The sequence below is a fragment of the Jaculus jaculus genome, chromosome 8 (assembly GCF_020740685.1).
Source record: "Jaculus jaculus isolate mJacJac1 chromosome 8, mJacJac1.mat.Y.cur, whole genome shotgun sequence".
Taxonomy (NCBI): domain Eukaryota; kingdom Metazoa; phylum Chordata; class Mammalia; order Rodentia; family Dipodidae; genus Jaculus; species Jaculus jaculus.
This window is the reverse complement of record NC_059109.1, coordinates 62,958,493-62,985,871: the sequence shown is the minus strand read 5'-3', so window position 1 is coordinate 62,985,871 and position 27,379 is coordinate 62,958,493. Positions and strand designations below refer to the sequence as shown.

The 27,379-nt window shown below is 43.8% G+C and overlaps 1 protein-coding gene across 1 annotated transcript; it reads right to left on the bottom strand.

Annotated features, from left to right (window-relative positions):
- Positions 1-766: 766 nt before the first annotated feature.
- Positions 767-27,073, bottom strand: Hdc (histidine decarboxylase). Its single transcript, XM_004669726.3, has 12 exons — positions 26,959-27,073; positions 24,836-25,008; positions 20,394-20,507; positions 19,229-19,351; positions 16,719-16,853; positions 16,333-16,476; positions 15,836-15,902; positions 14,559-14,721; positions 14,381-14,471; positions 9,857-9,955; positions 1,930-2,031; positions 767-1,783 (listed from the first exon to the last, which is right to left on the bottom strand). Exons 1-12 carry the CDS (start codon positions 26,984-26,986, stop codon positions 1,040-1,042), a joined length of 1,983 nt encoding a protein of 660 aa, XP_004669783.1. The 5' UTR covers positions 26,987-27,073; the 3' UTR covers positions 767-1,039.
- Positions 27,074-27,379: the final 306 nt, after the last annotated feature.

Here is a 27,379-nt window from a genome sequence, read left to right as displayed (position 1 = left end):
AAGGATGACTGAAAAGGTGGTGGGCTGCCAAAGCCCAGACCTACTCCACATCAAACTAGTTCATGATTTCTGGGGGTGAGAAACGAGCATTGCTATTTTTTAAGGCCCAACTCAGGTGATTCTAGGGCAGTAAATGAGGATTTTCTTGCTCCAGCTCACACAGCTTTACATGGACAAACCGGAAGTCATAGTTCCTGACCAAGAAATGATGCTTTAAACATACAAGCTGAACAGGGGAGATGACTCAGTGGGTAGGAGTTTGCCATGCATCCATGAGGGCCTGAGACAGCCTGGTGTACCCTGAGTTCAGTTCCTCAGCACCCATGTAAACAGCTGGACATGGCCACATGCACCTATAACCCAATCCTGTAGACAGTAGAGACCAGAGAATCACTGGGACTTGCTGGTCAGCCAGTCTAACTGGAAAACAGAGTTCTGGGTTCTCCATTCAAGGAAATACCCACATTGAGCAATTGAGGATATCCGACATTCTCCTCAGACACACATACACACACACAGCATACATATCTGCACACACATGCATCCACTACACACATACTATATACACATGCCAATATATATACACTTCTTTGCTACCAACAGCCTTGTCCAATCCCATTTTCCCACAGTTCAAATCTTCAGCATTCTGAAAAGCAAGATCTATAAAGCACATGAGTTGAAATATTAACACACTCCCGAGGTAGTTCAATAGTTTGGGAGTCAGTTAAGACATGCAGGATATGCTTTATTTCAGGGAAAAGCACAATTTATTTCAAGACTGTATTTCATGTTACAAGCTAAACCACAGAAACTGCCTATCAATACCCCATCCTTGGCCCTTCCTGACTTATGATCATATGGGCTTAAATTTTCCACTTACATCCCATGATGGGTCATGAACCCCTTTGAGGAAATGATCAAAATTATATATTTGCTGGCCCCAAATGCACATACACATAAGCACACATGTTCTGAACACAATTTTGAGGGATTCACAGATTCCCTGAAGACTCCTTGGACTTTAACTAAAGACACCTGTCTACACCATGGCCTGCAGAGGACAGCAGGGTAGCTGGAGCCCACACTGAGAGCCGCATTCAGGAAAGCTGGGAACACTGTAAAACTTGATGAGCTTCTTGAAGGCACTTTTCTTCAGCATCATCATTTCTTCTGGAAACCTGGAAAAGATTCTGACCCGGGAGGAGCCCTCATTCTTTGCAGACCCGTCTGTTGGCATTGCCTTCTGAGCACTCACAGGCACACTGTTGCAACTGAGGGAGCGTACCGTCTTCTTCTTTCTCTGCGTGGACAAGTAACTGAACAGGAAGGAGGATAGCTTGTGCTTGGTGACGTCGGGAGCTTCTTCTGAAAAGCAGTCATCAAGGGGATCCAGCAGGGTTTCAAGATGGCAGCTACCTTCCCTTCTCACCAGAGTGGCTCCCACCCGCTGGGGCTGTTTAATAATCTTCCTAGCCTGAGCTGGGTCATCCCCTCCCTCATTGACAGACTCCAGGGATATTCCACTGGCCATGGCTCTGGAACCCCTGATCATAGGGAGGCTCCTGCCATGAGAACTAGGTTGAGAAGTGCAGTGCTGACTCAGGACAAGAGTAGCAGCATCTTGGATGAGGTTCCAGTCTCTCAGGATGTCATCCTTGGTGGTAAACTGGGATGTCACAGTGAAACGGATAATCAGCTTGTCCCGGATAGTAGCTGGGATGAGGAAGAGCTGGCGAGCTGTGGCTATTTCCTTTAACACACTTTCTGTGAGACAATTAGGACCCTATTGGAAAGAAAACGAGAATTGGAGTCTATATCACATTCCCTGTAAGCATTCCCTGAAGTCCAGCATTTCTTGGTCCAAGAGACTCAACAACTCTGAAACACCAAGCAACATCCTTCTCAGGAGGCCAGGGAAGAGGGCATTACCTTTAGACGGAAAACCACCAAGCCAAGGTGTCTCTTGGCCGGAATTTCAAAGAAGGGATCATTTCTGACCAGAGATTCAAAGTATTTAGCCATTTCCGTACCCTGCAATTGTAAATATATGGAAAACTGGAATTAATAGTCTAGCAAGAGACAAACTGCGTAAGCTTTCATATGATTCAATGATATAAACCATTGGCACATTTGGATCATAGAAACCTGAGTGTCCTGTCTGCCTGTCTTTTCCATTTGATTTCACTCATATTCCAAGCTGGAAAACCTCCACAGTCTTATTTCCTCAGCACCACCAAGAGAGCTTGTATCTGAGAGCCCTCTTCCAACTCAGCCCCAGAACCCACAAGCCACATGCTTTGTAACTTAGGCAGGCAATCTCCTTATTCTGGCTTCTCAGCTGCTCCACTGCCAAGAAGGCAACAGAGGACCCAACTCAGTCTCTGATCTCTGCCGGGCAGCCCAGGCCTAGAGAAAGACACACTTGTTCCCAGAATATGAAGGTACTGTGGGTTAAGCCACTGCCCTGCCACAGCCTAATCTTACTTTTTCCCTGACCTCACCAATCTCCTCACACTGCATACTTCAAAGGCCCTTTAGGGGTTAGGAGACAGCTCAGTGAGTAAAGTGCTTGCTGAATAAGCACTGGTTCTTGAGTTCAGATTCCCAGAACCCACATAAAAGCCAGAAGCTATAGCAGGTGTCTGTAATCCCAGGGCACCTAGGACCAGAAAGGAAGTACAGATGAGAATCCACCAGAAACTCAGACCAGGTAGCCTGACAGAGTGGTAACAATGAGCCCCTGCCCCAAATAAGGTAGAAAGTTGTCCTATGACTTCCACACACATATCATGGCATGTATGTTCCCACACTCACACACATGCCATGAACATGTGTGAAAACATTGTACACAAAATTGTTAAGGTCTTTTCATCCCTCCCTTTATTTCTGGCACTTCACAGGGCATATTTCTATATATCATCCCCACCTATACCATGGAAAAGCCTTGTAACCTAATTAATAGGTAAAAAATTTCTGCTTGGGATGATGAAATGTCCTGGAAAACAGTAGTAATACTTGCACAATACTGTGAGTTAATATCACTCTTAAAAAATGGTACATTGGCCAGGCATGGTGGTGCACACCTTTGATCCCAGAACTTGGGAGGAGGATCACTTTGAGTTTGAGGCCAGCCTGAACTACATAGTAAATTCAAGGTCAGCCTGGGCTACAGTAAAACCCTACCTCAAAAAAAAAAAAAAAAAAAACAAGCCAGGCATGGTGGTGCACACCTTTAATCCCAGCATTTGGAGGCAGAGGAAGAAGGATCACTGTGAGTTCAAGGCCACCCTGAGGCTCCATAGTGAATTCCAGGTCAGCCTGGGCTAATGTGAGACCCTACCTCAAAAAAACAACAACAAAAAAGGCACATTATATGTTGTGTATATTTTATCACCAAAAATCTTTTGCTGAAGTTTATATCATCTTTTAAATTTTCTCATGATTTTCTTGGTTTTTGTTTCTGTAACTAAACAAGGACAAGAGGATGTAGCTCAGTTGGTAGAGAGCTTGCCTAGCATACAGGAAGCCCTGGTTTCAATCTCAAGCACCAAAAAAGCCACTGCACTTATAATTGCAGCACTCAGGAGGTTGAGGCAAGAGGATCAAAAGTTCAAGATTATCCTCAGCTACACAGTAAGTTTGAAGCCAGTCTGGGATACATGAGGCCATCCCTCAAAAACATACAATTAAAAAAAGAGGGCTGGAGAGATGGCTTAGTGGTCAAGGCACTTGCCTGTGAAGCCTCAGGACCCATGTTCTACTCTCTAGATCCCACATTAGCCAAAGGTGAGGCAAACGCAAAGTCATGCATGCCCACTATGTGGCACAAGCATCTGGAGTTCGACTGCAGTGACTGAGGCCCTGGTGTGCCAATTCTCTATCTCTTCTCTCTCTCTGTCTGTCTGTCTCTCCCTTTCTCTCTAAAAAATAAAAACCGAGATTTGTCTTTTCTTTTACATAATTTCTCCACATATAAAGAAGACTCTCCAGCAGCCAGGGAAGTAAGCAAAATACAAGTGTGCCAAGCTCTCAATTAATATGTGATTTCAGATTTTCATATTAAAATTTTTATTACTTGGGCTGGAGGGATGGTTTAGCAGTTAAGGTGCTTGCCTGCAAAGCCAAAGGACCCAGGTTCAATTCCCCAGGACCCACATAAGCCAGATGTGTGAGGTGGCGCATGCATCTGGAGTTTGTTTGCAGTGGCTGGAGGCCCTCGTGCACCCATTATTTCTGTCTCTCTGTCTCCTTCTGTCTCTCTCAGATACATATAAAAAAAATGTAACTTGTTTTGACTCCTTTTCTCACTTTTAAAATAAAATTCCACAGTTGTAAAAAAAATAAAAATAAAAATAAAGAAGACTCTCAATAAAATATCTGCTAAATGATTTTATCAATACGTAATCCCACTTGCCATTCTATTTCAGGAGTAGGCAAGGGATTTAGTTGATTATGAGGCAACACTACTTCATATGCAGCATTTGGAGCCTCTTTCCATCTCCACTATGTGACTTGTTAGCCCCTAATCACAAGAATGTACTATGTACCTAATAATGACCTTGAACTTTGGAACCTCTTGCCTCTACCTCCTGAGTGCTGGGATTACAGGCTCCAGGAATGAGCCCCAAAATTTCCTGCATGCTAGGAATGCACTTCACATCCTCAGCCCCTCCCATCCCAACATCTTTTATTTGCCAGCCCTAGGCACTCTCTTGTTGGGAAAATGCACGCATTGTTCTCCAGCTATGTTAGGCTTTTGCTTTTCCTATTCTAGTCTGGTCATGATTCTCCCCTGTATCTTTACCCTCCTGATTGATTTTCACCAATTGGCCTGCCAACTTTGATCTTTCTGAGCCAATTTTTCTCAAATCTACATGATTCCCACTAGCAGGCATATCTAACCTTTTAACATTGAAAAACAACACTGTCAGGCTGGAGAGATGGCTTAGCAGTTAAGTGCTTGCCTGTGAAGCCTAAGGACCCCAGTTGAAGGCTTGACTCCCCAGGACCCACATTAGCCAGATGCACAAGGGGGCGCACGCATCTGGAGTTCGTTTGCAGAGGCTGGAAATCCTGGCATGCCCATACTCTCTCTCTTCCCCTTTCTCTCTCTCTCTCTCTCTCTCTCTCTCTCTCTCTTTGTCAACTCTCAAATAAATAAATAAAAATAAACAAAAAAGAAAAACAACAGTGTTATCTACAAAGTTCACACTCAAACACTTTGATATCCAACTACCAAAGGAAATCACAAAAATATGTCATTGTGTTTTATTTTGTATGGGGCTTCAGGTTGAGCATACCTGAGACTAAGAAGGTATCCCAGGCACTAACAAATCAGGCTCACAAAGGAACGTGCAGCTGATGCTCTGAGGAGGAAAGCAGCCCAGAGAACCTCCTTGGTGACCCACTTTCTAGGAGAAGCCAAGGGATGGTGACTTTCCCAAGGCCCAGATGGCAAAATTAAAAAAAAAAAAAAGCAGGTCTCCTTGTGGCCAAGCAGCTTCTCCTCTCACCACACCCCCTCCTGTGACGCAAGCTGCTTGCAGCAACACAAGCAGGTCAGGGGAGAGGGGAACACAGCACAGGCAGCCCCTCACCACCAGAGTCCACCGTGTGCAGGACGACAGCAGAGCCACTGCCTGCGCTGCACACAGCACACCAGGGAGCCAAGACTGCGCTGGGCCAGCCAAGTCCCACTTCTTTCTCTTAACAAAACATCCAGCTATGTCCATGGGTTTACATCTTGCTCTGATGGTTTTGTGCTACAACAACAGGATTGGGTGGCTACAACAGAGACAGAGTGTTACAAAGCCCCAAAATTTTTACTATCTGACTTTTTACAGTTTCCAGTCTCTACTAAAGGTGATAGGCAATGATGATAACAACTTACCATCTTTGAGTGCTCATATGTGTGTGTAGTTGCATGTCCACATATGTGCAAGTGCATGTGGAGGCCAAAGGTAGATGTCAGGTGTCTTCCTCTATTGCTCTCCTTTTTAGGGGCAGGGGTGAGACAGGGTCTCTCACTGAATCTGGAGCTCACCAATTAGGCCAGATAAGCAAATAAGCAAGCCCCAGAGATCAGCCTGTCTCTGCATCTCCAGCACTGGGATTACAAGCATGAGCTACCACGCCAGGCATTTTAGGAGGGTGCATATGGAAATATATATATATATATATATATATATATATATATATATATATATATACACATATATATACACACATACATACATACAGCTGGCCATGGTGGCACACACCAGTAGGCAAATATTGAAAAGAATTATGCAAGAGAATCATGAGTTTCAGGAAGGAAAAGTGAAACAGGAGGAAGAGGAATGTTCATTTTGAGTACTTAGCAAGACCTGAGCTAAGAACTGTATGTATATTATCTCATTTGGCTTTTTTTTTTTTTTTAATTTGAGAGAGGGAAAGAGGCAGAGTGAGAGAGAGAGAGAGAGAGAGAGAGAGAGAAAGAATGGCCGCACCAGGGCTTCCAGCCACTGCAAACGAACTCCAGACACATGTGCCATCTTGTACATCTGGCTTATGTGGGTATTGGAGAATTAAACCGAGGTACTTTGGCTTTGAAGGCAAGTGCCTTAACAGCTAAGCCATCTCTCCAGCCTGTCACTTGACCTTTTGTTTTGTTTTGTTTTGGCTTTTTGAGGTACGTTCTCACTCTAGGCCACACTGACCTGGAATTGACTGTGTAATCTCAGGGTGGCCTCGAGCTCATGGTGATTCTCCTACCTCTGCCTCCCAAGTGCTGGGATTAAAGGCATGTGCCACCTTGTCCATTTATCTTTTAAGAGAGGCATTATCATTTTTTCATTTCATTTATTTATTTATTTTGGCTTTTCAAGGTAGGGTCTCACTCGAGCCCAGGCTGACCTAGAATTCACTGTGTAGTGTCGGGGTGGCCTCACAGCAATCCTCCTACCTCTGCCTTTCAAGTGCTGAGATTAAAGGCATGGGCCACCATGTATGGCTCATTTTCTTGTTTTATAAATCAGGAAGGCAAACTCAAAAAAGTTAATAATCTGTCTAAGGTCAACAAATAACAAAAGGTAAAACTAAAGTTCAGATCTCTAGGCCAGAGAGATGACTTAGCAGTTAAAATGCTTGCCTGCAAAGCCGAAGGACTCATGTTCAACTCTCCAGGTCCCACATAAGCCAGATACACAAAATGACACAAGTACAAAGGTCATGCATGTACACAACGTGGCATAAGCACCTGGAGTTTGACTGCAGTGGCTAGAGGCCCTGGTGCACCAATTCTCTCTCTTTCTCTCTCATGAAAAGTAAAATTCAGATCTATAAAACACTGCTCTATAATAGAGAAATACAAAAATTCTACTTTATATGCATTTGACCTCAAGAGCTTAGCAGCCCAGCACTATGAAGAAAGAACTTGTAATTGGGAAGTCTGGGATAAAGTTCCAGGTCTTTTACTCTTGAACAGAGCAATTAGTATCTCTGAGCCTTGCCTGATAAGAGTGTTGGAAGAATATAATGAAATACTGTGCATAGTTTGTTTTTTTTTTTTAATTTAAGGTAGTATGCCAATGATCATCTAATCACAGTGTGTTTCAAAAGATAAAATAAGGCAAAGGAAGAGTAGGACTCCTTACAACATGCTCCCTCCAGACACAAAATGGCCTGGATATCCATTACCTCACAGTGTCTGACATTACCTACACAAGACCATCATAAGAGGAGGAAAAGATCATAACATCAAAATAAAAGAGACTGATTGAGATGGGGAAGAGATATAGTGGAGAATGGAGTTTCAAAGGGGAAAGTGGGGAGGGGGGGAAGGAGGGTATTACCATGGGATATTTTTATAATCATGGAAGTTGTTAATAAAAATTTGAAAAAAAAGATAAAGAGCTCTTATCAAACAACTTCATCTTTCCTCATTATTCCATTGCTCTTGGTCTTTCAAGTATGTATGACTGGTTATTACTGAGATGCTACAGAAGCAGAGGCCAGGACAGGAAGAATCCATAGAGAAGTCTCTGGAGAAAAGAGAGCTTAACATGGCTGAAGAAGAGAGGGCAACCCAGGTGATCAACAAAGTAAGGGAGCAGATGTGGGAGGCATGGAATTTGGATGTTCCATGAAACTCCTAAGCTAAGGTGCAGGACAGTTGGCATGCCCAGCGTGTGGGCTGGTGCTGTAGGGCATTGGGGGAGCATGAGAAGTAGAGGGCCGGTTGGCAGAAGGCAGTATGAGGGCAGATTGACCAGTACCTACTTGTTGAATTTCCCTACTTATTTGGAACCTCCTTCACCTCATTCACCTCCTCCAATCTTAAGTCTGAGGATAGAGAAAGGGCAGAAAAATGCCTACAATCCCTTGTATACTAATCAGGGACTGACCATTGGTAAGTGTCCAACTTTAACAAATGTAAAATTATAGCTGCTACAACAGTCACAGTTACTACCTTCACCCTTCACTTTGGTGTTCGTTGAATGAAGAAGGGATTTGCCTAAAGGAAAGGTAGAAAGCAAAACACAGACCTACTGATTTGAAGGGGGGAAAAGTGGGCTGAAAAGATGGCTCAGCAATTAAGGCACTTGCCCATAAAACCTAACAACCTGGGTTCAATTCGCCAGATCCCATGTAAAAGCAAAAAAAAAAAAAAAAAGTGGTGCATGTGTCTTGAGTTTGTTTGCAGTGGCTAGAGGCCCTGGTACACCCATTCTCTCCCTCCCCTGTCCCTATGACATGGTGGCACATGCCTTTAATCCCAGAACACGGGTGATAGAGGTAGGAGAATCACTGTGAGTTTAAGATAAGCCTGAGATTACATAGTAAATTCCAGGTCAGCCTGGGCTAGAGTAAGACCCTACCTTCAAAAACCAAAGAAAAAAGGAAGTATCTTTGAGTTAACTCTGTTGTTTTTATCAATGATTTTGTCCTTTATATAAACTTTTGTTGGAAACAAGGTAATCAGTTAAGTGCCTCCTGTCCCACAAAGAACACGAATACCTGAATCACTTAACTGTGCATCTTTTTTTTTTTTTTTTTTTTTTTTTTTTTTTTGGTTTTTCAAGGTAGGGTCTCACTCTAGCCCAGGCTGACCTGGAATTCACTATGTAGTCTCAGGGTGGCCTCGAACTCATGGCAATCCTCCTACCTCTGCCTCCCGAGTGCTGGGATTAAAGGCGTGTGCCACCATGCCCGGCTAACTGTGCATCTTTTCCTAGCACAATCATTCTATAGCTGTTTAACTAAAGAAGGGAAAATTGTACCAAATAAACCTTCAGTAAATACTCATAGGCACAATGCACTGGAGTTTGTTCCATGGAGGTTTGTCTGCCCAAGCTGGGAGAGCTAGTTTTCAGGCATCAATATAGTGACAAAACTTTTTGGCTAGCTTGTGACAATCAGGAGAACCCCCCAAAAAAGATATGAGCCTACTTTAGACAAGTGCATTGTCTTTTGATTTACTCTCTCTTTCCCTCTCTCCCTCTCCCTCTCTCTCTCTCTCTCTCTCTCTCCACATGAGGGTCTTGTGCTATCACACTCCAGTTCCCAATGACAGCAAAACACAAGATGAGACACCCAGTAAGGTCAATGTATACAAAAACTCAGAAGCTGTCAGTCAGTATTGCTCATCTAGATGAAAAACATTGTGAACTTTGAAACACAGACAGCCTCATGGTCATGTTGTGCTGAGCACTCCTCTGGCTAATGAGATGGCCACCTGAATAATCAATTCCCAGGAGCCTGATGTCACCAAGACATCAAAGGTCCCATGGACAGGTCTGCAAAGTGAAGACAAGTCTTCTTCCCCATGAGAACACAAAGAAGCATGGACTCAGAATCCAGTGTGCACACTACATACGTGTCTGACATGTGCCTGAAGTTTCTTCACCCCAAAGGACCGAATCACGAACCAGAGCTTAATAGAACGAAACCGCCGGCTCAGGGGGATCTGCCAGTGCTGGAAACAAAGGACACAGAGTCCATGGTTAGACAAGGTGCATGCTCCCTTGGGCACCCTTGGCATTATTTCTTGTCTGTGCAGCCCTCTGGGGACAGGAGGAGTTGTCATGACTCCTGAAGCTGTTATTAAGGAGCAAGGCAAGGTAAGTTACCCACACAGTACTCTATGATAAAGGTCCCTTGTCCAACAATAGGACAGTGGAAACCAAGTCCAGAGAAGAGTGCTTCACTTAAATTACTTCTTTAAACATTTCCTCCAGCCTAAAAATTCAAAAGCGATCCTTTTTCAATCTGAAAGAACTAACTTGCTTGAATAGCAGAAATGGAAGTTCTATTTCTATTCTTCTCAAAATATATAATAACTGGGCTGGAGAGATGGCTTAGCGGTTAAGCACTTGCCTGTGAAGCCTAAGGACCCCGGTTCAAGGCTCAATTCCCCAGGTCCCACGTTAGCCAGATGCACAAGGGGGCGCATGCGTCTGGAGTTCGTTTGCAGAGGCTGGAGGCCCTGGCACGCCCATTCTCTCTCTTTCCCTCTATCTGTCTTTCTCTCTGTGTCTGTCGCTCTCAAATAAATAAATAAATAAATAAATTTTAAAATATATATATATATATATATATATATATATATATATATATAATAACTAAAATATAGTAACTGGGAGTAACTCTGACAGTGTCAAGACGGTCCTTATTTTATCTCACTGTCACCTTCTGGGGTTTGCCTGAGAGATTCCAGTGGCCTCACAGGCACCATCTATTAAGCGTTGAGATGTCAAATTAGCATCTAGGCTGAGTATAGTAGCTCAGGCCTTTTAATCTCAGCACTCGAGAGGCTGAGGGAGAAATGCCATAAATTCAAGGCCAGCCTGGCTACAGAGTGAGTTCTGGGTCAAGTTGGGCTAGAATCAAAGAAAAAAAAAAGCAGCACCTGAATTTCTATCTCAAACACAAAATGACCCTTTGTCCTAGGGCCAACTAGATTCAAAAGAGTTTGGTACAAAGTTGTGATTATCACAGATCTAAAAGTTTCCAAACACGTTTTAAACCAATATCTCAGATCTGAAAACAGAACAAGTGATGTGGAAAACGTCAGAAGGCCTCTACTACAATTTCTGTTCATTAGAAATAAATGTTTGTCTTGTCATATTTATGTGCCTCTCGCCACACAGTTGCCAAATCTTCACCAATGTCTTCATCTTCACCCCAGTTTCCCAAGCTAGACCCAGCTGGGACATTACCCCTATGTGAGTAAACTGTATTTCTTCTCCAAGAACATACTAAGCTTGTGATTTCCAAGCTAAACTCTGCCTGGTGGAAGACCAGCTAAAGGACTTTTGGCAGCCAGCAGAGGGCATCAAAACCTGAGGAAAGTACTCAGTCCTGTAGTGAGACTATGCCTCCCCAGCTTTTGTCCTCTCTCTAATGGCACCCTGGCTTCTAGATGATTGTGGTAAACTGGCTAGTGTCTTTCACCACAAAATAACAGGGAGAGGTAGAGATGGTTTCAGTTCTGACTCACTCACAAGTCCTCATTCCCAGTTAGACTTGTCACTCTTCCCAAATCAAACCACACAGACTCAGAAATTGTTCTAGTCAACAGTTTTGCCTGGATCAGGAAATTTGGTCCTACAAAAACTGACATGACTCTTTGAGATGTTCCCCAGCCTCCTCTGTGTCCTTTCAAGGTTTTGTGGGTCTCCTGTGATATTGGTGCTCTCTGGGCCATTAGACACTGTTGGATGAAGAACAGAAACTAGACCTGATTCTAGATGAGACCAGAGGCTCCAAGAATTGAGGCCCTCGATCAATTCTCCTGAGATGTTTCCCTGTCTTCAGCTTCTCTCAGAAAAGAAGTGAGCATCTATTTAAAGTTGTACATTCAAGAATTTGGTGATGGCACAGTGGCTGAAGGCACTTTCTCACAAAGCCTGATGGCCTGAGATCATTTGCCCAGCCACCCGTGCAAAGCTGGATGGGCATTAATTAGTAGTAGCAAGAAATAGGCACTTGCCTGTGAAGCCTAACGACCCATGTTTGACTTTCCAGGTCCCACATAAGGCAGATGCTCAAGGTGACCAAAGTGATGCAAGGTCGCACATGTGCACAGGGGGTGCACACATCTGGCTGGAGGCCCTAGCATTCCAATTCTCTCTCTTTTTCTCTCTCATAAAAAAAAAAGTCCAGCCGAGTGTGATGGCACACGCCTTTAATCCCAGCACTTGGGAGGCAGAGAGGTAGGAGGATTGCCATGAGTTCAAGGCCACCCTGAGGCTTCATAGTGAATTCCAGGTCAGCCTGGGCTAGAGTGAGACCCTACCTAAAAAAAAAAAAAAAAAGCCAGTCTGTTGGGCTTCCTTCCCCCCCCCCCCCACAGAAAAAGAGATACTGGTGCATACACACAAACACACACACACAAATAAATAAATAATTTTTAAAAAAAATAAGGTTGCAGATACTTAAATGCAAAAAGTACTCAAAGCATGGGTCAGAGCAGCAATGAGGACCTCAGGATAACAATAGAGAGAGCAGATTCATTATTCTAGTAGTTTCTTCATAAACCTCAAATTTTAATCCAATAAATTAACCAATTATTCCAGAATGGAAGCTTCCTATTTTACAGAAGCTTTTCAACTGGAAGCAGCCATGAAAGGCTTTCCTAGAGAGCCAGCTATTTATAAGAAAACACTAAAGCTTGGCTGGGTTGTTATGACCTGTGTGCCTTGAGATACACTCATCAAATCAGGAAATGATAGAGTCATAAAAATAGCATGGACCTTCAAGAATAGGTGATTTGGGGAGCTAGAGAGACGGCTCAATTAGTAAAGTGTTTGCCATGCAGGCATGAGTTTGGATCCCAAGAATCCATTTAAAAGCTGGACATGGGTTGTAGGGATGGCTTAGCAGTTGAGGCACTTGCATACAATGCCTAAGGACCCAGGTTCGATTCCCCAGGACCTACATTAGCCAGATGCACATGCTGGTGCCTGCATCTGGAGTTCATTTGCAGTGGCTAGAGGCCCATGCATGTCCATTTTCCCTCTCTCTCTCTCTCTCTTTCTTTCTCTCTCGCCCACTTTCTCTCTATAATAATAATAAATAAATAAATAAAATATTTTTTTAAAAAGCTAGACATGGAAATGTAAGTCTGCCTTAGCATTGGGAAGGAGGAGACAAGAGGATTCTTAGGGATTGCTGGCTAGTCTAGTCTAATCATGAGTTTCAGGTTCACTGAGAGAGCCTATCTCAAAAACATAAGGTGGAGCTGGGCGTGGTGGTGCACACCTTTAATCCCAGCATTTGAGAGACAAAGGTAGGAGGATAGCTGTGAGTTTGAGGCCACCCTAAAAGTACATAATGAGTTCCAGGTCAGCTTGGGCTAGAGCGAGACCCTACCTCAAAAAACCAAAAATGATAATAATAACATCTTTTATGAATTTTATCCCTACCATCTGATGAGCCTTTGCCACGCAGGCATTGTGCTTCTATTGAAGTCCCACGCTACTCAGAGAAATTAATGCCATGTTCTTGGGGCTCGGAGACATTCAAAACGTTTCCCAAATGGTCATTGCTGTATAGAATTCCAAACCAAGCACACACTATTCTGCTTCCCAGCTTTGTAGTAGTCAGGCTATATGTAGCATGCTTGTTTGCATCCATGGCTTGCCTAAAACTAAGGGTTTGTCTTCAAATTGAGGAGTACAACTGAAAAACTTGTTTTCATTAGACATGGTCCAGGTTGAAAGTCTGCATGTGAGCGATTTTAAGTACAGGCAACTGGGAAGGCCAGAAAGGCCTGAGCATCGCAAAAGGGCACATGTCACATCACCACAACAGAGCTTCCTGAGGTGCCTCTGTCAAGGACAGTGACATAAAAGCAACTTGAGCAAAGAGCCTCTTCCCCACCCCCCTGAAGAAATGCTCTACCTTTCCCTGCTGTTGGGTAGTAAGCAAAAAAAAAAAAATAGTCAAGGTAAAGGGAACTAAACTTGGTATGCTGGTACACACCTTTAACCACAGCCCTTGGGAGGCACAGTAGGAGGCCACCCTGAGACTACATGGTGAATTCCAGGTCAACCTGGGCTAGACTGAGACCCTACCTCGAAAAAACAAATAATAATAATAATAATAATAATAATAATAATAATAATAATAATAAAGGGAACTAGTCTATCTGTGGTATAGAAAACATTTCTGGGGAGAAAAAAAGGTCACAAATATTCAAGAACTGTAGTTTTCCAGGGTGGTGTTGTTTTCTGGGTTCCATCCCAAACACCACCAGCACAGAATTTGAAATCAGAGGTACCCAGAGCATGATGAACTCATAGTATTTTGCTGTCTGAAGGGAGCAAGAGAACTTTAGGAGCCAGGCCATCCAGTCCCCACCTCAGAGGACACAGGTTACCCACTTCTGGCCACTCACCATGAAATCAGTGGTGGCACCTGAGTTGGCATGCCTGAGGTAGATGGGGTTCACACTGAAGGTCTGCTGCAGCTTGTACTTGTCCTTGACCCTGTGGGTTTCCAAGTGAGTATTCAGGCTGAGGTCTCTAAAGAAGCCAGGCTTCCCCAGGTACTCAGAGCTTGGTTGCCACACTCACCAGAAACCAGTACAGTCAAAGTGCACCATCATCCACTTGGAAGGATTGAAGGTGAAGGAGTCAGCATACTCAATGCCCTTCAGGAAGTCCCGGAACTCTGGACACAAGAAGGCAGTGCCTGCATAAGCAGCATCAATGTGGAGCCACAGGCCCTCACTGGCACCTACGGAAGCAAATGTTGCCGGTTGGATGAGAGGCTTAAGGAGGCTAGTTGCCTCTAGCCAGCCTAAAGGCATTCCTCACTGAGCTGGAAGGATGGCAGTCTACAAGAAAGAGAGCCAGGAAAGAATGATGGGCTTTGTTTAAAAAGTCACCAAGGCTTTGGAGATAATGGGGTGTCTGTGTGGCTGAATCAAGCATAGCTACCTCCTAACAGGAAGGTCTTCTCTTGCTGGCCAGAGAGCATCCACCCTCTTGGCCTTAACCTAAAACATGCAGGCACCAAACCTTACTACCCAGTAGCCCAGAAAGCAATATGAATCACTACATTTAACACAACAGTCTGAAAGATATCTTTCTTCCCTGGTGAGTTTCTCACTAGGGAATTAAGCAATTACATTTGGGCTTCTTCTCTGTCTTTACCTCTCTCATGGTTTCCTTTGCTATACCCTTTTCCTTCCCTGAAGCAGAATAGAAGATACACTGTATTTGTTTCATTCGCTCTGTTAGATACAGCCTGCTTTAAGATTTTGACATACCAGTGAGAGAGGATAAGAAATTTGAGAGTGGATTTTTCTGTGGCCCCCAACAACCCATGTGTTAAAAGACGTTGCCCATAGGATGGTCTTATTAGGAGATAGTGAAACCTTTAAGTCTTAAGGGTGGGGCCCAACTGGAGGGCTTTAGGTCACTGGTTATGTGACCATGTGGTTATGTGAGTGAAAGAGTAAGGTAGAACCCTGACCTTGTCCTCTCTGTCCTTAGTCACATCCTCCTATCACATCATACAGACTCAAAAGTGACAGGGACAACCAATCACAGACAGGAGCCTCCAAAACTATGAGCCAAAATGAACACTTTTTCTTTGTAAGTTCATTATCTCAGCTATTTGTTAAAACTATTTGTTATGCTTACAGACTACACAGTCTCCACTGTTGCCTCCTAGGACATATTGCAAAGTCCAGCAGCTACAGCCCTTATCATACCACTAGGAAAAGCCCGGTGGACTAGACTGCCTGGGAGTGGCCCTCATGACTTCTGATGACTCTTCCCACATCTTCAAACCGACTGAAGAGAATAACTGCACAGAGTGGGCTTGGAGTTCTTAGGATACTTACAGATGGGGCCCAGCTCTGACAGCCTGTCAAATGCACAGACCCCAGTTGTTCCTAGTGTTGCACAGACCTACAGGAAAATAAAGGTTCACATTAGGCCAAACAAAGACTTTACCCCAACACATTCTCTGCCATTTGTAGCCCGCTAGAACTGTGTGTACTTCATACTGTATTTTACCATGACCTGCAGTAAGAAATAAATTTTACACAGCAACCTGCTTCACATACTTGTATATTTGAAATAAAAATTTTCCAAAACAGTGCATACTCTGACTATATGAATGCAGGTGGATATTTTCCATTTTATTTATTTTGAGCCTTGATTATAACCCATCATTTTTTACACCAAAGAATAGCACCTCATAAGTTGTAAAATATTGGATTGGAGGACTTTTCTGCTTTTGTTTGAAGCATACTACTTACCACAATTATGCCAAAGTTCCACGCTTGCTAACATCCACGTTCTAACATGCTAATCTTACGGACACATTCTGACTTACGAAGACAGGCACCAAGCCCTGCTGCTTGTCTTCATTGATGGCTTTCTGAAGAGCGTCCCCTCGGAGTGAGAAGTTGTCATCCACAGGCAGAAATTTCATCCTCACAAGGGAAATCAAGCCAGCCTTCTCCACTGAGGAGTGAGCCTAGAGGAGGCATGGAAAACAGTCAGTAATCCAGTGGTCCTGGATGGCCGCGCCCAGAAACAGCTGAAGCCTGACACTAAAAAAGTCAAACACAAACATTTAAAATGTCCCCGACCTCAACCTCCCAGGCCCGTGCTGCCCTAAGCCCTCCAGGACTCATGTCTAGAAGATGACTACCCAAGGACTAAGGCCCCAGAAGCCAAGCCCCAACCTGGAGGTGTGACCTGTGCCAGGTGACTCACCTGGTCAGAGGCATAGGCAATGAGGCGGGCATTCAGAGAGGACTCATCCGCATCAGGCTCAGATAGTTTCATCTCCAGGATTTTGTTCTTCCTCGCTGCCAGCAAGGCGATCAAGGTAGACTCGCTGACGGTGCTCTGTAGCGGAGAGGGATTAACAATGGCAGCAGCCTCTCTGTACCCCTTTGCAGTTTCCCAGGTTTGTTTCCAGTGTGCTTGTGTAAACATGTGTGTGTGCGTGTGCGCGTGTGTGTGTGTTGTGTGATAGCTATTAATAAGGAAGTGCAAGCTCCTCCCGAAGGGTCCCCAAGTATTCTACACTCTGAAAGGAAGTCTGGCATCTAATACCAACATCTCTATTCCGGATTAAACCAGAAAGAAATGCTCCAGAAGCGAGAAAGAGAATGTCTTGTTCTTTATGAGGTCTGATCACTATAAAAGTTATTTAAAGGGGAAAAATACCGCCTGGGGCCAGGGAAATAGCTGAGTGGTAGAACTGGGGCATAAGGTCCTGGAAACTCTTTTGCATCTATCAAATGAGAAGCATCCCTTATTAAAAACATCTCCCCGAAAATGGAGAAACAAGGCTGGATAAGATTTTTCTCTGGCCATGATTATAGAAATCCCAGGGGCCACATCAGCAACCTCCCAGGAGTCTTTGTGATTTCTCATCCTTCATTTGCAGTGTTTTGTTTTGTTTCTTGAAATCTTCAAGTAACCTAGAGCTGATGGAGTTCTGCTAAAAAGGCCTAGTGGACACTGTCACGGAGGATGGGGTAGACCAGATCCTGAAAGATATCCAGTAGCTGAAAATTACTCCATAACAAGGAAGCCAAAACAATAATAGTCCCATCTGACACCTGTATCATAAATCATAATTTACAAAATACTTCCTATCCATTGATTCTCATATGCCTCTCTGAGGTAGTTATAAGTCTTATCACATTGCACCTGAAGAAGATGATGTTTAGAGAGAACAGAGAACATGCAGAATGCACAGAAATAACTCAAGCTCTCATGGCTAATGAATATAGCAGAAAGTGTGCCTTGGATTTAGACAGGCCTGGGTTTGAATGTTTCTTCTCCCATTTACAAATGTTAGCCAGAGCAAGTCATTTAATCTCTCTGAATTTCACAGCTCCTACTTCAAGACCTCAAGGTCACGATGATATCGTTTATCCTATAGAGCTGTTAGAATCAGATGACAGCAAGATTATGAGCTAGGAGTGGTAGTTTACACCTGTAATTCTAGCATTCAGGATGCTGAGGCAGTAGAATAGTTGTAAGTTTGAGATAAACCTGAGCTACATAGTGAGTTCCACTCTGGGCTACAAAGTGAAATTCTCCTCTCAAAGAAAATGAAAAAGGGCCAGGGATATGGCTCAGTAGTACGGGGGTGCTTGTTTTCAAAGCCTGATGTGCTGGGTTTAATTCCCCAATACCTACATAGTGATATGCACAAAATGATGCATGCATCTGGAGTTCATTTGCAGTGGCAGAAGGCCCTGGTGCTCTCAGTCTCTCTCTCTCTCTCTCTCTCTCTCTCTCTCTCTCTCTCTCTCTCTCATAAATAAATAAATATTTGTAAGAAAAGAAAAACAAGATTGTGTTTAGTACACATTGTGCATATTCTCCCAGGTATGAGCTGGAGTTGCAATTTTTGCTAAGAGATGGCCCACCACTTGCAGCACTTTGTCTTCCTTGTAAGGTTCAAATTTGAATCCTGTTGCAAGAACAGAGAGCAAGAGGGAGTCACTTATCTAGCAAGGGAGCCAAACAAACTATGTCAGGTCTCATCACAGAACGATGTATTTTTATTTAATAGAAAGACTCACCCAATCTTCATTTACTCATTAGGAAAATACTATGTCTTTATAAATTATGAAACCAGGGAAAGTATGTGTTATAGTAGCATTCAACAATTTAGGGATTTTCAGAAGTCTCAAAACCAAGTTCTCATGACTGTCAAGAATTCACAGATGCAAAAGCATGGAGCAACATGCTGTGAGGGGCCCCGAAAGCTCTCCTCTACAGAACCATCATTTAACAGATACTCAGAAGATAGACCCAAGGGATAAGATTGATCGTCTGTCTGGCTTGCAGGGATGCCCTGGACTGGGAGGGAAGGCCTCTCCTTGCTGTCCTTTTTCCTCGTACTACCAAGTGTAAAGTGGGACAACAGAGGAGACGTGTCAAGTTAAAAACTAGGAAATGTAAGCCAAGGAATACTAGAAATATGAAAACATACATTTTTTTTTTTTAAATCTACTTCACATAAAATAGAGGGAGAGTGTCGAAGGTGGTGGCAGCCATGTAAAGGAAGGGGAAAAGGGTCCTGGCTGTGGCAGAGGCGCCAGTTGTCACAGTGGTGATGCAGGAGATGGTGTGCCGTGTGAGTCATGATGGTGATGGTGGAGGGAGCTCCGCAGAGAGCAGGAGCGCTGCTGAGGAAGGCTTGGCTTGGCTTTCCCTGTTTAGCCCTGCGTGAGATGGAGCTACATCAGCACAGGCACCTGCAAGACGCCGCCCCCCTGGCTCCCAGGGTGGTGGTGCAGGAAGTGCTCTGGAAGTCCCAGCATCTTTGCCAACCAGTCCATGACGTTCATCTCCAGCTCAGTGCACGCAGGGCTGGAAGCCTGAAAAATGCAAAGAAAATTCATCCATACAGCCCCAGGGCACTGAGATGTCCCTACCAGCCCCCCAAATGCTAGTTTCTCTGCCTTGGTATTGGTGGGAACCTCTGTAGAGAAGGAGTCGCGACTAGGTCCCGTACCTACCCCATCTCACCCTCTGATAGACCTTGCCAGGAAAGAAAAGAATAAGGTCTTTGGATTCAAGTTTTCCTAAATGACATGATTCTGTAGAGTTCTGTGGACAAACACCCTGGAAATGATTGGCTTGAATTTGGCTTGGGGACAATTTCTGATTAAGAAAGTATAGTATTCTTCCCTGGAAAAGATAACATCCACAAGTTCTACCCCACATCACCCCCTCATCCAGTGTAAGTTCAAGTTCATGTTCAAGGAAGATTTAGGCACAGTTCTGGGCTTAGTAATGTTCACAGGTTTATCAAGGGAAGGCTCAGAACGTATCTAGTCCTCAGAGCCAAGTGCCCAGGGCAAGCTGTGACCCAGTAGGCATCAAAGTGCTTAATTAAGGTCACAAACTATAGCAATAACCAGATCTCAGGGCAAATCTCATCTGAGTCTTTATAAATTCTGTGATCTTGGGGAGATAAATTACTTAAGCCCCAATTTCCTCATCTACAAAATGAGGCTAGCACTCGTGATTCTGCAGGATTAAAAGGTTAGATGAGATAATTGGTGTAAAGATTAAGCTTAAAGAATGCAGTCATGCCAGGCATGATGGCATACCCTGAGATCCCAGCACTTGGGAGGCAGAGGTAGGATGATCACTATGAGTTCGAGGCCACCCTGAGACTACATCGTGAATTCCAGGTCAGCCTGAGCTAGAGCAAGACCCTACCTTGAAAAACTAAAAGGAAAAAAATAAAAGAAATAATGCAGTTATTAATATTATATTTTTGTTTTTACTAATACTCCATTATTAATATTTATCTTGTTCTTCTCTTTATAGATCAGGACAAACTATGTCTGCCATGGAATGGCACTCCCTGCTATGCCCCAACTGACAGTGCTTACAACCACTGCTACTCACCCAAGTGAATCCTAAGCAGTTGATGGCATCAGCCAGCATGTCTCCTAGCAGGGATGGCCAAGAGGTTAGGGCCGGGTAGTAGGCGTGCATATGAGGGCTTTGCCAATGGACCACCTAGAGGTAGAGCATATGAACAATTGCTACCAGAAGGTATTTCCAGGAAGCTTTCTTTTTAAAACAATATTTTATTTATTTATTTATTTATTTATTAGAGAAAGAGGCACATAGAGAGAGAATGAGTGCACCAGAGCCTCCAGTCACTGCACAAACTCTAGCTGCTTGCACCACCTTGTGCATCTGGCTTACATGGGTACTGGGGAATTGAACCTGAGTCCTTAGGCTTTGCAGGCAAATACCTTAACTTCTAAGCCATCTCTTCAGCTCCCAGGAACCTTTAGTCCCCTAGAGAACTGCCCTGGCATGAGGAAGTCACTCTAAAAATGGGGAGGCACTTTTAAGATAGACAAATAACACACTCCATAAAAACATGTGTTCGTTGGTGCTTTGTAGCCCATACACCTCATGTCACGAGCTACTTCTTCAGTGTAAATACCAGGAAAGAGTATGCAAAATGAAAGCTGTCATAGTAACAAGGATGTAAGACCCTCAGTAGTTCACATTTGTCTCTACGACTGACTCCCCATTCTGCCCTCCCCAGTCATAAAAGGAAGGGGAAATATAAGCTTCAGAAGTGCAGATTGCTTGTCTCATCTCATGTCTTACAAAGTTTCCTTGGGGTCTAGAGAGATGGCTCAGCTATTAAAGATGTGTGCTTGCAAAGCCTTCCAGCCTGGGTTCAATTCCCTAGTACCTGCATAAAGCTGGATGCAATGTGGTTCGTGGCTCTGAATCCAAAGCTGAGGATCAACTGGTTTGATGTCTATCTGCAATCTGGCAGTGTTGTTTTGTTTCATTCTGTTTTGTTTTGCTGCAGCAGCAACAACAGACCCTATCTCAAAGAAGGTACAGAACAGACACCTTAAAATCCTCTGATACACACACATACAATTTTTAAATTTTGCTTTTGTTCATTTTTATTTATTTGAGAGTGACAGACAGAAAGAGAAAGAGGCAGGTAGAGAGAGAGAGAGAGAGAGAATGGGCATGCCAGGGCCTCCAGCCACTGCAAATGAACTCCAGACGTGTGCGCCCCCTTGTGCATCTGGCTAACGTGGGTCCTGGGGAATCGAGCCTTGAACTGGGGTCCTTAAGCTTCACAGACAAGCCCTTAACCACTAAGCCATCTCTCCAGCCCACAATTTAAAAAAATAAAAAGGCTTCTTTGGCCTGGGTGTGGTGGCACATAGTTTTAATCCTAGCACTTGAAAACAAACAAACAAAAAGCTTCTTTGGTTTTATGGAGCACTCAGAAATCTAGACAGAATTCCTGAGTGGGTCAGTGTCAATAGGTTCAAATCTTGCCTTGTCCTTAACTTCCCAGGGAGTTGGAATCAGGAGAGGTGAGGAAAGGGAGGCGGAGCAAGCCCAGGAGTATGGGAGAAAAATTTTTAGGTTAAACCTTGAGCCCAATGTAAGGAGGAACTGGGCAGACAGGGAGAGCCTCCATCAGGCCTCCAAAGCATGGCAGAGGCTCATCTGCTTCACAGATTCTCTATCTCTCTTCATCACACTACCCTACATGAATACACGTTTCATTTCTGAACCTATCTCTTTGAGCAACACTGTGTCTCCGACAGTAAGGCACTTCCATGAAGACATATCCTCCAAAACTTGTTAATTCTTAAAACAAAAAGCAAAAAACAAACAAACAAGAGAAAAAAAAAACACTTTACATTTCCTCCTACGTCCTTCTCCGGTTCCTCCAAACCTCTTTTATCCCTTCTGAGACCAGGGAACATTTTGTTCTTCCTACTGAGAATTCACTAGAAAACATCTTAGTACACTACCCTGAGAATTCACTAGAAAATGTTCTTAATCTACTGCTGTTTAGTGTGCACAAATTAATTTTTTTGTTTCTTTACAAGACAGGGTCTCACTCTAGCCCGGGCTGACCTGGCACTCACTGTGTATTCCCCAGGCGGCCTCAAATCCATGGTGATCCTCCTACCTCTAATGCAAAGACTATGTCCTAGATGATGCATATAGGAGAGTAAGATTTAAGTACAAAGACATAAGTTCCATTTCTACTCCTGCCTCAGTCAGCTACTTATAGATTTCCTGGGATTAAGTTTGAACATCCCGTATTTCCCTGGGTCTCTTTTGAGATCCATTTTTATTTTTGTTCTTAAAGCTAGTCTCAAAATGTGTATACACACTTCAGACCCTATAAAACCAAGATCCTTTCCTGTACTCCTCAACCTCAGTTTCTCATCATAAATCCTAGGACTGTTGGGTAGATATGCATGGACAAGAAATTTACAAAATGTAAGGCACTAATTTGAACAGAAAACTAACCACATGGTAATCAACACATTATATATTCATTATATATATTATATATATATGACTTAACTCTCAGATCAGGTCATCAAGCCCTCTTCCTTCAATTCCCACCAAGCAGAAGGCAACTTTACAATATCTTCTTCCCTGCTTATCATATTTAATTTTGATAGCCTCCCTAGGAGGTAAGTTCTAGCATTATCTTTGATTTCCATATGAAAATTAGGACTGGCAGAGAAAAAGCATTCTACAGTCACACACACCTTATAAGGACAGAAGATACTGTGAAGACAGAAATCCAGGGGTGCCCCTCCCCTCTTTCTCCTCCTCTTCTTCTTTTCTCCTCTCTCCCTCTCTCTCCCTCTCTCTCCAACAAGAGTTAGAATTAAACCAAAATGATATTTTCTTTTCTTAGTGTCCATAAAATGGCAAGCAGGGAGAAAAGTCATCCCCACTTTCAATGTGGAGCTAACCAAGATGAAAAAGCAAAGAGCTAATCCTCAGGGGCCAATGCAGCCTGGAAGATGAGATGAGAGAGCCCCTTATTATTACTGTAACTAGTGACAGTGTGTTGGAAATCAAAAAGAAGGGTTCCACTTCCTGGCTCTATCAAGACAGATTTATCTGTTCTTGTAAGGTAATCAGATGAGAGAAGCCAGAACTCTTATCAAAGCAGACAGGCCTCCTGTCAAAACTGGGCCTCCTTGGGCACACCCGGCAGCAGGGATTCCTTTCCTCAAGCAAGTCAGTCATTTCTGCTGCACTAACGGTTACTCTCAGTCTCTCTCCACATTACCGTTGGCCACTTAGCCAATTGCACTTTACAGGACGGAATCTCTGAGATAATCTTATCAAAGAAATAGCCTTCTCAGTAAAGCTGGACTCATACTGACATTTTTTAAAAGATGTTTTAAAAGATGAAATGGACTGAATGACTGTAAAATATTGCCTCTGTTTTCTGAGTTTGAGTATTTTCTCATCCTTGCCTCTAGACATAGCTGTCACATCTAAGTCCATAGCTATTGGGGGATAATGAGAGCAAATTTCATCAAGCTTCTAGGCAACCCACAATTTGGAACAATACTTCAAGCAGGGAGTGTGAGGATCAACAGGTGTCAGGGTATTGCTAAAGGGGTGGTCCTGGGGCCAGGGCCAGTTTGGTGTGTTAAGCTATTTACTGTAGAAATGTAAGAGAAAAAGCAGGACCTTTGGCTTAGGCTGAAATCCTGGAACATAATAATGGCAAATATCGATATAATGGCAATATAATAACTTATCTGGGCCTTGGTTTCCTCATCCATCAAACAGGGTCACTGGGAGAATTAGCTCGTCTGTACAGAGCAGGGAAGGGGCCTGGAGTGATGTTAGCAGGGGCTCCCCAGCAGAGCCTCTTGTTCCTCATCTCTGGAGATGCCCTCACAGCCCAGGGAGTGAGTCCCAGCTCAAGTCCCCTGCCTTAGCTCACTTCCACCTGTTCCCTAGCTAAAAAAATGTCATCCAATAAGAGTATCAGTAGTTCCAGTAAAGCCCTCTCCTGCCTCGGAGAAACTGCTCAACCACCAGACTCTCCTGATAAGAAGGAAGTGGTGCCTATCTCACAGAGAGAGGAGTGGCTGATGGGTTTCTGGCTGCCTAGGCTTCCCATTTTGGCAGCTGGGGTGCCCTTGTGCTCTCTGCTTCTTTCCATCCTTTTGGAAATGTCTCAGCACTGAGTAGGAGAGTCCCTGGCCCTGCCTATTGGACCCCAGGCACTGTGTCTAGCGTCCTTTCTCCCACCTTGTTCCATCCTTGACCCTGGCTTCTGGGCATGAGAGGACTAGCACTTGTCTAGCTGTAGGTTTCTGATGCTAATGCTGATCCGTAGTGCTGAGTGGAAAGCTGGAGCCACAATGATGGCCATTGTTTTGATGGTGGGAGACAAGTGGGTGACGAATACATTGTCATCCCAGGCTAACTCAAGGCAGCATTTCATCAAAAACTACCCATCCCTGTGCACCAGAATCCAGAGGTCCGGAATCACCCCTGCAGTTAATGCATCTCACCCCAGGCATGATGATCCGCTCAATGTCCCCAAAGATGCTGTCCCAGCTGTCTGGCTCTTGAGGAGCACTCTCAGGTAACTGAGCTCTAAGGTAGCCTGGCTGCACGTCTGGAGTCACCTGCCTCTCCCGCACAGTGCTCAGGTACTGGCAGATATAATCCACCATCTCTCTTCCTAGAAAGAAGCAGAGAAACCAGGTTACATCCCCTTTCTAGCTTGTTTCTCTTGGGTAGGGATCAAGAGACTTGATGAAGAAAAAGAAGGATTCATGGAAGAGCTGAATCCTAACATGATCTTGTCTGCAGAAGTTAAAAAGAAAATATGAGCACATGAGCAAGTGAACAGAAGGAAAAATCTTCAAGATTTCCAAGCCACAAAACTCTAACACTTGCAAAATTTAACATTTCTTTATCCTCCCCTTTCACTTACCTTTATACTCTGTTCTCGTTCTTCTCAGAAACAGATTAGCTATTGATTTATTACCACATAAATTCAACGGAAGCTTGGTAGCTCTTTTTTTAAAAAATTTATTTCCAAGCAAAAAAAAAGAGAGAGAGATTTTGTGCTTCTGGCTTTACATGGGTACTGGGATTTGAACCTGGACAGTCAGGCTTTATAACCATGCACCTTTAACCACTGAGTCATCTCTTCAGCCCTTGGTAATTCATTATATCCAAAAACTGTGACACATTTGCATGTACTATGGCCTTTGTAATCACAGATGGAAGTTTCCATGCCCAGTTCTAATAAGAGTGATAAAATGATTTCTCACTAGTCTCAGATTGGTAGTTTCTCACCTTTTCTGCACGTACAAACATCTTCTAAACCACAATAAGAAGCCCAGACAAGAGCTTCTACACCAGCCTGAATCCTAGGGAGGCACGGCACACTCCTCGCTGGCTCTAAACCTCGGGGCTGGGCACATCTTTGATGGTCAAACAAATGTATGAAGAGAATGAGCACATGAGTAAGAAATATAGTTGAATCAAATACTATGAAACCCACTGCAAGTTATTTATTCTCTCCCCCGCCCTATTATTTTTCATTGCATTAGCTTATACAAAGTTTCTACCAACAGAACCAGGCCCAGACAAAACTGAGGAGTCAGGGGTACCTCAGCACTCTTTTCTTTCTGTTCTCCTCCAACCCTTCCATAGCCTCTGGAGACTCTCGCAGCAGCACCCCAGCAGACATCAGAGAACTCTGGCCTTAGGCTCTGCTCACCCAGGGACAGTCACACATGAATGTTCTACTCCCAGGATGAAACTATGGGAACCTGCACTTAGCTAAATGTACCTCTGGAAAGCAATGGAACACGCTAATACATACTGACCTGCGAAGTCACTTAGTCAGTCCTCTTATAGTAGGAAAAAGGAAAGTTAGATTTTAACACAGGACAAAGAAATGTTAAGCAATACAACCTAAACATTGAGAAGAAGATATTTTTAAAAATTATGAAGAAACTAAAAATTTCTTTATTATGCAAGAATTCTTTAAAAAGCCAGTTCTTTCAAGTTAACTTATGCAAAGTTAGTGTGTGCATTACAAGAAACAAAAACACAAGAAACAAAGAACAAAATCATCCTCAATCACAAAGAATTCCACTGAACATGTGCTTCTAAAAAGTCTCTTTTAACCAACTATCCACTTCTCCTCTGAGAAGAGCCATGCCTGAAAACAGAACAACCAATTAGTTTTGCTTATCATACAAGATTTGATACATAGTGGGCACTTAATACATATTTATAGAATGAATTATATATGAAGAACAATATACCGATTCACACATAGAGAAATAAGTATTGAGAGAGATTTTATGCTATAAAGTATTCAGAGAAAATTTTTTTCTATTTCAGAAGACAACAGTCCCTCTATTTCATGGGAAGGAGAGAGGAAAAGCAAGATACAAGTAGTGTGGATGTGTGTGAGTGAGTAGATAAAAGGCAGAATGATTGGCCCAAGGAAGTTTTTTACTCTACCCTGCATAGCTTTTCAGGGAAAATGCTGCCTCTCCGGAGGCAGCGCTAACACTGGATTCAAATGACAGCCCAGTTCTGGTGGTCATCCCCCAGCAGCCGCTCCTGACTGCAGTAGGGAAGATAGCCAGGGACAGCCATCGCTCACCTCTCTCTCTGTACTCAGCAGGCTCCATCCTCTCCCTGGGGCTAGCTGCTTCTCACAGACAGACACGCAGGAGAAGGAAGGCAGTGCACAGTGGAGAAGCAGCCCGGCTTCCTGCTAGGGCCTGATGTGCACTCCCTGGCATTTATTTAAAGGGTTCTCCTTTCCCCCACCTTAGCTCCACCCCACGCAGTGCCTCCCAGCCCCTCCTCCCCAGTCCTTCTTGATTACAACTTTGGTCAAGAGATCCAGGGAAAAAGATGCTTCTAAATTAATTAAGGCACCTAGCAACCCCAGCCTGCAAGCTGCTTCCAGAGAGACAAGGCAAAAGATCCCTAAATTGTTTCTGCCTCTGATTCATGTAACAGATTCCAGTCTCGGGCAAAGCTTCCTAGCCCCGAATACTGCCAAGGATATGCACAGT

Bases quoted from the DNA above. Each gene is read 5' to 3' on its own strand.
- Hdc (XM_004669726.3), bottom strand. From the start codon at position 26,986: ATGGAGCCTGCTGAGTACAGAGAGAGAG. The intron at 16,854-19,228 runs GTGCCTGTGCTG...TCTCCGCTACAG, and splicing joins AGGGGGGCGGCGTCTTGCAG to AGCACCGTCAGCGAGTCTAC. The intron at 14,722-15,835 runs GTAAGTATCCTA...TTGCTTCCGTAG, and splicing joins GTCAGAGCTGGGCCCCATCT to GTGCCAGTGAGGGCCTGTGG.